General features: G+C 44.3%; 1 protein-coding gene across 3 annotated transcripts in view; it reads left to right on the plus strand.

Moving 5' to 3' along the window:
* The window catches only part of Uba1 (ubiquitin like modifier activating enzyme 1), a 23462-nt gene extending 13662 nt beyond the window's left edge, over positions 1 to 9800 (plus strand). For all 3 annotated transcript variants that reach the window (XM_031345483.1, XM_031345399.1, XM_031345333.1), the window contains 13 exons: positions 148 to 303; positions 2773 to 2938; positions 3067 to 3263; positions 5393 to 5457; positions 5681 to 5876; positions 6475 to 6549; positions 6673 to 6862; positions 7865 to 7953; positions 8210 to 8302; positions 8425 to 8616; positions 8997 to 9098; positions 9202 to 9302; positions 9473 to 9800. In XM_031345483.1, the coding sequence (XP_031201343.1) occupies positions 148 to 303; positions 2773 to 2938; positions 3067 to 3263; positions 5393 to 5457; positions 5681 to 5876; positions 6475 to 6549; positions 6673 to 6862; positions 7865 to 7953; positions 8210 to 8302; positions 8425 to 8616; positions 8997 to 9098; positions 9202 to 9302; positions 9473 to 9608 (1758 nt within the window). In that variant the 3' untranslated portion in view covers positions 9609 to 9800. The remainder of the gene's footprint in view (positions 1 to 147; positions 304 to 2772; positions 2939 to 3066; positions 3264 to 5392; positions 5458 to 5680; positions 5877 to 6474; positions 6550 to 6672; positions 6863 to 7864; positions 7954 to 8209; positions 8303 to 8424; positions 8617 to 8996; positions 9099 to 9201; positions 9303 to 9472) is intronic.
* Positions 9801 to 10352: the final 552 nt, after the last annotated feature.

Genomic DNA, 10352 nt, shown 5'->3' on the forward strand with positions numbered 1-10352 from the left:
CCTCCCAAGTGCTGGGTTTAAAGGCATGCGCCACCACCGCCCGGCAACAGTAGACCTTTTTTGCTCTATCATTGCCTCTAGAAGGTGGCTTTGTATTCACTTGTATCACCTGACTTGCCTCTGTGTCTCTTCTTGGCTGTTTCTTAGGTGGGTGCAGGGGCCATTGGCTGTGAATTGCTCAAGAACTTTGCCATGATTGGGCTGGGTTGTGGAGAGGGTGGAGAGGTCGTGGTCACAGACATGGACACCATTGAGAAATCAAATCTGAACCGACAGTTTCTCTTCCGACCCTGGGATGTCACGGTGAGATGCATGGGAGTAGGGGACATCTCGTTTTCCTGTCCTTTTCTTATCCACAGTATTTCTGGTAGAGATATACTTATGTTTGCTTTGGTCCTTCTCACCCTCTGTTTCTGTCATTTATTCAGCAAACATTAAAGTAGCCCCACCTTGAATCAGTTATTTTCATCTCTTTTTTCTGAACTATCAAGTGAGTTTGTTTGTTTCTTCCTTTCTCTCTTTTTCAGTGCTTGGGGTTGAATCTAAAGCTATCTAGCATGCTGCATGCTACATAGCTAGATACAAAGACTACTACTGAGCTGCCCTTTCATTTCCTTTTTCCTGTTGACTTTTTTTTATAAAGAAAAGATTTATTTATTGCTAGGTATGTTGTGGCAGGTCTTTTTTTCCCCATTAATTTATTTATTTATTCACTTTACACCCAATCACAGTCCCCCACCCCCACCCCACATATGCAATAGCAGTGCAGCTTGGTCTTCATGCAGGTCCCTCAACAACTGTGGCATATCTTTAATATGAGAGCCTACACATATATATGTTTACTGTGTGTGTGCCTAGTCCCTGAAGACACTGGACGAGTATGTTGGATCCTCTAGAATTGTAATTCTGGGGTTATAAGTGGTTTGTGGTCCATCAGATGTACTGAGAACCAAAACTTAGTCCTCTAGAAGAACAACAAGTGCTCTTAACCACCGAGCCATCGATCTAGCCCTATAACTGATGCTTTGGGACAGTTGTCTTGGGGATTTTCAAAAATATCCCCAAACTCAGTGACTGCCTAGAAGGACTTGTGGGTAGTTTATTGCAGAAAAAGAATACAGCACAATCAACAAGGGAAGAATGAAGTCAGCAGGAAGTATCTTCTTAATAGTTATCTCCAAGCGGGGTTGCAGAAGGTGGATTTCCCCAGTAACAAATGTAACAATACTCCTGAAAAATTTCTAGCCAAGGAAGCCTGTACTGGGATTTGGTTGTGTATCAGAATTCCTGACTCTAGAGGAAAAGAAGGTGCTTAACATAAACTATACTATTTATACAAACAGTTCAGGCACACTGAGCCATTATTATTAGGTGGGGTAGTGATGGGGGCTTTTCCTAAAATCTAAATTCCTAGACTCCAGCCAAGGGCCACTTTTAGAAATAGGGCCTTCAGGGCTGGTGAGATGGCTCAGGAGGTAAGAGCACTGACTGTTCTTCCGAAGGTCATGAGTTCAAATCCCAGCAACCACATGGTGGCTCACAACCACCCATAATGAAATCTGAATCCCTCTTCTGGTGTATCTGAAGACAGCTACAGTGTATTCATTTATAATAATAATAAATAAATCTTAAAAAAAAATAAAAAGAAATAGGGCCTTCTGAAGGATGACATGTTAGTAAGCCAGGTGACTTTGCAGTTTGAAACTGAGGGACCATATGAGGCTTTCCAGTATCATTGTTACCTGTCCAGTATTCCTATTCATTAAATTAGTCACTGAATAGGAACTTTAGGAGTTACTGTTGTAGATACTTGAGGTATAATAAAGAATAAAATAAGACAGGACACTGTTCATATGTTCTCAGTGCTTGAGAGGCAGGTGGATCTCTTGAGTTCAAGGACAGGGTGGGCCACAAAGTGAGTTCCTGGACAGCCAGGTCTACACAGGAAAGCCTGTCTCAAAAAATAAAAACTAAATTAAATGTTCTAGCGGAGGAAGGTAAATAATAAAGGAGAGATATATTATTGATACAATATAGATATATAGCTAGGTCCACCCATGTACTCAGGAGGCCAGAGGCAGGCAGAGTTTGAGGCCAATCGGGTATACATAGTAATTTCCATGACAGCTATATAAAACCTGTCTCAAAACAACAAAAAAACAATATTGGTACAATATAACAGTAAGATACAGAGTCAGTGTTGAGTAAAGGGTAAAGGAGCAAGTTGTGCTGGCGGGGGCGGGGGTTAGTTTGCAGATTTCATTATGATCCTTAAGGAAGGTCTCATTTCCACTCTTGAGTGGTCCTGAGAACCAATTCACTCTACCCTAAGTGAGGATAAGAGCCAGGGAAAGGTTCTAAGCATGGGAGGGAGGGATGTGACCTTACTTTGCTTTCATAACACTTATGTTTATTTATTGTTGAACCATCTGGTTATGTTTGGGGGAAATCTATTCTAACTTGCAATGCTGTTCTCTAAAAGAACAGTAGGTATCACATCAACAACAACAAAAAAAACAGGTGGCTGGCTAGTCCATTATCTACAATACATGCTTATCTTCTGCTTTCTTTTCCATCTCATTGCTACCATCTTTTCCATCTCAGCCCTGGCCATGTGGCATTATCTTAGAATATTCTGCTAAGCCAGGGAGCCTCCTGAACTCAGGGCTTGGTTCTATCTAGCATTAGATGACTGTTCAGGGGGACAGCTCTCTATGATGTTGAGTGAATACACCCAAGTTCTACCCTCAACTGCATCTCCTGATTTCACAGAAGTTAAAGTCTGACACGGCCGCTGCAGCTGTGCGCCAGATGAATCCTTACATCCAGGTGACAAGCCACCAGAACCGTGTAGGTCCTGACACTGAGCGCATCTATGATGATGATTTTTTCCAAAATTTGGATGGCGTGGCCAATGCCCTGGACAATGTAGATGCCCGTAAGTTTTGAAGGCTGGTAAAGAAGGCAAGGGCAAAAGAGTGAGACCCTGGGTTTTCCTGTTCTTTCCCAGTATGCCTTTCCTTGTCTCAAGGCTATCACATCCTTCTCCCCACCCCTATCATACAGGCATGTACATGGATCGCCGATGTGTGTACTATCGGAAGCCACTGCTAGAGTCTGGCACACTGGGCACGAAGGGCAATGTGCAGGTGGTAATCCCCTTCCTGACAGAATCATACAGCTCTAGCCAAGATCCACCAGAGAAATCAATCCCCATTTGTACCCTGAAAAACTTTCCCAATGCCATCGAACACACTCTGCAGGTGAGTGGTGCTCAGGGGAAAGGAAAGAGGGCAGACAGTGTTTACCAGTCCCTTGGATTCCTGGTATTTACAGGCCTAAGCATAAATTGTGTTTTCTTCAGCACCTTTCTTTCTATCTGGCGGTTTAGCATTTCTGAAAAGACAGTCCTCTTGTGATTCCTCCTTGTGAGTTTTTTCCAATATGTAGACAAGTAAAAATGTCTTTGCTCCCCAGTAGTTGAGAGGCTAAGTTAAGGACTATAAAACAAGACCTTAATCTGAAAAAAAACAAAACAAAGAAAAGAATGGTTAATGTTGAAATATTTCTCACCTAAGTTTAACAGTGTTTTGCCATGCTTTCTTAGATTAATATGCAAGGTATGGTGGCATGCACCTTTAATCTCAGTACTGAAGTGGCAGAGGCGGGTGGATTTTTGACTTCTACTCATTAGATGTCAGTAAAACCATACAACTTAGAGATAGTGCAGCACTTAGGAGCAACAGCATTCAGATACATTGAAATCATGTAACTTTTCTCATTATAATGCAATAAAAGTTTTTAAAAAAGAGTTGGAGAAACTGAAAAAAAAAAAGAGCAACAGGTGCTCTTCCAGAAGACCTGAGATTCTGAGCACCCATGTGGCCATTTACAATGACAATGGTGTTACATCCGGCTACATGGGATCTGATGCTCTGCGTGGGTACTACATGCATGTGATGCACTAACATACATATAGAACACCCATACACATAATTTTTAAATGGGTCTGAAGAGATGGCTTGGTGGTTCAGAAGAGCACTTGCTATTCTTATAGATGATGACCCAGGTTCATTTTCTAACACCTATGTGGTCGCTCACAACTGTCTATAATTGCAGTTCCAAGGGATCCAATGCCTTTTTCCTCGCCCCTGTGGGCATCTTACACACATTGTGTGCATATAAAAATCTTCTTTTAGCAGGCAGGGTTTTTTGTTGTTGTTTGGTTTTTTGAGACAGGGTTTCTCTGTGTAGTCCTGGCTGTCCCGGAATTCACTCTGTAGACTCTGTAGACCAGGGTGGCCTTGAACTCAAGTGCTGGGATTAAAGGTATGCGCCACCGCTGCCCGGCCAATTTTTTTTTTTTTTTAAATTAACCTATACCAAACTTTTATGGCTTCAAGTGTTTTATGGCTATGCAAGTGTGCTGTGTAGCTGAGGTTGACCTTGAACTGATTCTTCTGCTTCCATTTCCCAAGTACTGGGATGTGCCACTGTGCATGTCTTCAAAGCACTATTTTCATGATAAACAAAATAGTTCTTTCCCCTCTCTTCTAGTTGTTTGTCTCTAGTACATGATATTTAGGTGCAAAATGAGTTTAATGCTAGTATGTCACAATAATATTCTGTATATGATACACATGTAGAATAGTGCTGCATAGCATGAAGCTAAAAATGTTTTGAAGTTATCCATGTGATAAGCACCTAGGCCACAAGGATAGCTGTAGTGCTATCAGAAAATTTCTAAGTGCAGTGCTGGAGTCTAACACATTCAGGATGGATAGTAGGAATAGAGGGGTGAGAAAAGACCAATCTTACCTATCATACCCCCCCTTTTGAACCTCAAAGTGGCTGTGTCAATTTTGTGGGCCCACCAGTCTCACTGGGGCATGTGTAACCTTGAACTTATTTGTGCCTTAATGTTCTTCCTCTCTCACTGGGCTGTTTAAACTGGCATCATTTTAAATATACATAGGGAAAAGAATAGAGCCAGTGTCATTTCCCGAGAAGTTCCTAGAGACTTAGATAGGATTTATTATTGAATTGGATCTATTTTTGTTTGATTGATTGTAATTTGGTACTAAAGACCAAACCTAGGTTTTAGGCAAAAACTTCTCACTCATTGTTTTTGTTGTTGTGTTGTTGAGTCAGGGGTGCAATTGTATACAGCATTGAACTTGCAGCAATCCTGTTTTTAAGTTGTAAAATACACTTAGTCGATACACATTTTTTTATCAAGGCATAGTACACATGTACAAGTCTTAATAAATTTTTCTTCACACGTACACTGGGATAGTTGTTTCCCAGGTCAAGTTCATGAGGGAGTGGGAAAGAAGCCTGTGGAAGCTTATTTTGTCCACCATTCCATAAAATCCATTTGCTCTGCCTGCAGTGGGCCCGGGATGAATTTGAAGGCCTTTTCAAGCAGCCAGCAGAAAATGTTAATCAGTACCTCACGTGAGTAACTTCCATATCTCACCCTCCTGCCTGCCACCAAAGACATTCAGCTTTCATCCTCAATGCTAGGTGCACACTTTTCAAAGGATGCTAAATGTATAGTTCTCATGCTGTTTGGGGGTCAAGACCAGGAGCTTTCTGTGGAGAAAGTGGGATGTCCCTGGAGCCTAGTTTAGTGGACACTATATAATCTTGCCCCTTGGTCCCCTCTACTCCCTAACAGAGACTCCAAATTTGTGGAGCGGACATTGCGGCTTGCTGGTACCCAGCCATTGGAGGTGCTGGAGGCTGTGCAGCGCAGCCTGGTGCTGCAGCGACCACAGACCTGGGGTGACTGTGTGACCTGGGCCTGCCACCACTGGCACACCCAGTACTGTAACAACATCCGGCAACTGCTACACAATTTTCCTCCCGACCAGGTAACATGTTTGTTTGGCAGCATGGGTTTCCTTGCAACCTGTTTGCTGCAGACTCTTAAGTAGCTTCTCCCAGGTAACTAGTCTAGATGTGGCTGGTGTCTGAGGCAAAAGATGTCCCTCATTCCTTGAAGCAAGAGAATTTGCTGTTCCTTTTCACTGTGCTGCAGCCTGTGTCTGACCTGATTTTTACCAGGGTTGTAGTGAACCTTGAGGTCAAGATCCTCAACTTGAGAGCAAGGGAATCAGCATTTATTCAAATCCCAGTTTTCACTAAACTTGGGCGAGTCATTTCTCTGTACCTTTCTTTAGCTTGAAGGAGGAACAGTTGTGTTTCACAGGGAGGAACAGATATGTTTCATAGGACCCTCTGTGAGGATTCATTGGTATTTATTAGTACTAAGTACGTACCTGGTGATCCAGTCTAGATTAGCAAGTAAAGCAAGTGTCTAAGAATTGATGGTTTTCTCAGCTAGGACCTTGCAATGCAGGTCTTAGATGATTGACTCCAGCCCTCTTTGGGACCCAGCCAAGGGTACTGAGTTGGGGTGCATCTAGGATTGTCAGAGATCTCACTCCTGAAACTCTCTCTCTGTTTTAGCTCACCAGCTCAGGGGCCCCTTTCTGGTCTGGACCCAAACGCTGCCCACACCCACTTACTTTTGATGTTAACAATGTAAGCCTTCTTATTGGGTTTTCCTGGGGTCAGATAAAGAGAGGGTGGGTAGGTGGGAAGGAGGTGGTGGCTTCCCCTTCAAGGGCAGACGTGTTAACCCTACCATGACTTGCCTTCCCCTAGACATTGCATCTGGATTATGTGATGGCTGCTGCCAACCTTTTTGCCCAGACCTATGGGTTGACTGGCTCCCAAGACCGAGCTGCTGTGGCCTCACTCCTGCAGTCAGTACAAGTCCCAGAGTTCACCCCCAAGTCTGGTGTCAAGATCCATGTTTCTGACCAGGAGTTGCAGAGCGCCAATGCCTCTGTTGGTGAGGGTGTTTGGCCATTTGGTCAGAAGTCACTGCCCCTATCTGTCCCTAGCTTCATTAGTCTTCTACTAGCTCCATGACCTCACCTTCCTTTGCACCTCCCTCCGGCTGAAATGAAGACAGTCTGTTGGGGTTCAGTTCTTCCCTCCCTCCCTCCCTCCCGCTTTATCAAGAAAACAAACTTTGTTCTTCTTGCTTGGTGCATATTTGCCTTGGTTTTATTCTTTTCTCTGCTTCTCCTCAATCTGTTCATTTAGGGGCTATGATCTCCAGCAGGGGTTGATTCTTGCCCACTTTGTCTCATTGCAGATGTCCCATGTCGTCCCATCCATATATATATATGGATATATCTCCCACCCTGATTCTCTGTATATGTGCTTACCCTAATGTTGCCCATCATAATTTAGTCCCCATGCCTTCCCTTTTGGATATCTGAAATGTATCTATAGCTCTGTAAGCCACCCCCCACCCCACCCCCCTGTATTGTCCTCCCCTCTTCCCCATCCCATTTTTTTTCTGAAGTACCTGCCTTTTCATGTTCCTCTCTGTATATTTCCTTTAGTCTTTTCATCCACCTCCTCCACAGGTTCCCTCTAACTTTCTTTTGGCACGTTTCTTCCTCCCTATCTCATCCTTCATCTTGCCTCGTTTCATATCTTCTCTGTCTCCCCTCGGATCCTTCCTGTATATTCATGCTTATATATTTCCCTATATCCCCACCATGTCTTCTATGTCTCATACATTACCTCCCCAAGACTGACTGACACCCCATTCATCTGATCACTTTACTTTCTCTTAAGCTCCTAGTGTCTCTCCAGATCTTAATAGCCTTTATTCCTGCCTTTTTCAGGTTTGCTCTCTGTTCTGCTCTGCCTTTCACCCTTTGACCCATGATTCTAGGATATCTCTCCAAAATCTTATCTGACTAACCCTTGGCCATTACCCTAAGGCTTTCTACACCACTGTTTGCATCTAAAGGGCTGTGTTTTTCTATTTGTGCAGATGACAGCCGTCTTGAGGAGCTCAAAGCCACATTGCCCAGCCCAGACAAGTTGCCCGGATTTAAGATGTACCCCATTGATTTTGAGAAGGTGCTTGGAGGGGGCCCTCGATAGGACAGTTGGGGTGAGCTAAGCACAGACAGGATTGTAAAAAGAATGGGGTTCTAGGACTATGGAGCCAGTCTAAGCCTTTACATTGATCAGACCATGGACTGCCACATAGCTTCGAATGCCACATAGCTTTACTTTCTGACCTGGAACAGACCAGCAGGTAATTGGCATTGGAGGATACTTATATCTCAAGAGTCCAGAAAATTTTCTCATCTTATCTACTACTCTTATTCAGGATGATGACAGCAATTTTCACATGGATTTCATTGTGGCTGCATCCAATCTTCGGGCTGAAAACTATGATATTTCCCCTGCAGACCGGCACAAGGTCAGGAGACATTAAGCCTGATGTTCTATCTACTCTCATGTTTGTGTTCCTTACATCCCATCCTCTTCTGTAGACCTTCAGTCTCTTATAAATTATAACACCTTCCTTGGTCTATCTCTCAGAGCAAGCTGATTGCAGGGAAGATCATCCCAGCCATTGCCACAACCACGGCTGCTGTGGTTGGCCTTGTGTGTCTGGAGCTCTACAAGGTAGTTCAGGGGCACCAACAACTTGATTCCTACAAAAATGGTTTCCTGAACTTGGCGTTGCCCTTCTTTGGATTTTCTGAACCTCTCGCTGCACCTCGTCACCAAGTAGGTGCCCACACACAAGATGGACCTGTAATAAAGTGTATCTCAATAGAACTTGCTTTGGTTTGCATTAGACCTGGCCATTAGTCAGAATTCCAATTGAAATATGCCTACATCTTTTTTGCAAGAGTACTAAGGAAATAAAAGTCAGTAGATCAGAGTGATTAAGAAGATAGTGGGCAGAAGATGAAAATGGGGTTATCCTTGTGGCAGAGGACCTGTCATTGTAAAGGTCCAGTGTTACTCAGAGTGACATGGGAGCCATGAGAAGGCTTTAAACAAAAAAGGTTATGATCTAACTTAACTGGGTCTACATACCTCATTGGGGCAGGGAAGGCAGGGACTTCTAGAATGGCCACATCATATTCTCTTTCTTATTGCAGTACTATAATCAAGAGTGGACATTGTGGGATCGCTTTGAAGTACAAGGGCTACAGCCTAATGGTGAGGAAATGACCCTCAAGCAGTTCCTTGACTACTTTAAGGTAAGGTCCTCCTTCCTCTACCCCTACCCGGAGGACAAGATGTATAAATAACTTTTTGACCCTCCTGCCAAAAACACTTATGTTTCCCTCTCTTGCCTTGCAGACAGAGCACAAATTAGAGATCACCATGCTGTCCCAGGGTGTGTCCATGCTCTATTCTTTCTTCATGCCAGCTGCTAAACTCAAGGAACGGTTGGATCAGCCGTAAGTAGACTATTGCCAGGCAGGCTGGGAAAGGCCGTGTTGGTTGGGGAGCCTCAGCTTTTGAGGCTCTTCCACTCCTACCCATCACCTTTCCTGCCCTCACCTACCTCCCCTTCCTCTATTGCTTTGTCTCCCTGGCCCTCTTCCCTTATCCTCACTCCTTTCCCTAGGATGACAGAGATTGTGAGCCGAGTGTCAAAGAGAAAGCTGGGCCGCCATGTGCGGGCACTGGTGCTTGAGCTGTGCTGCAACGACGAAAGTGGCGAGGACGTCGAGGTCCCATATGTCCGATATACCATTCGCTGATCTCCATGCATTCCCCTAAGCCCCAGTCCTCTCTCCCCAGATCCTTTCCAATACTGGTTTCCATTTGGCCTCAGGCAGTGGCCCATGTAGCCAAGCCTGGTCTTCCTTTATTACCCAGCAACCTCGAGACCCTCTCACCGCTGCTTTGTACCTTGTTTGGAACCTAAATCCCAATAAAAGGATAATAACCCAGATGTAGCCATCCTGGCTGTCTCCAGGGAAGAAAAGAGTATCTCTGGAGTTCTCTGGTTCAAATAAGTACCCCAATGGGCAGCTATAAGCTTTCTGGGCAGAGAAAAATGGGAGTTGATATCTCTTACCTACTCTGGGGTACCAGTGAAGTTATACAAACCAGTACCTGGGTTAATATGATTTAAGTGACTCAAACTGGGTTCAAACTCTGCCTTCTTCTCCATGATCACTAGCTGCCTCCGTCCACTATGAAGAACACACTTAACAGTGATCAGGCTGCAAGGGCTAAGTTAGCATGTTTTGGGCATTCTCCCTTGGGCAGATCCCTTCCCCAGTTTTGAAGCAGTCAGACTCTGGGCCATCCTTTTGGTCTTTTGAGACAGTCTCTGTGTAGCTAGCTCTGGCTGTCCTGGTACTCACTCTATACACCAGTCTGTCCTCAAATTCACAGAGATCTGCCTATCTCTGCTTCTCAAGTGCATGTGCCACCACTGCCAGGCCTGAGCTGACCTTTGCAGTCATAGTTCCCCATAGCACCAGTATAGTTATTTC

This window comes from Mastomys coucha, chromosome X, assembly GCF_008632895.1.
Source record: "Mastomys coucha isolate ucsf_1 chromosome X, UCSF_Mcou_1, whole genome shotgun sequence".
Lineage (NCBI taxonomy): Eukaryota > Metazoa > Chordata > Mammalia > Rodentia > Muridae > Mastomys > Mastomys coucha.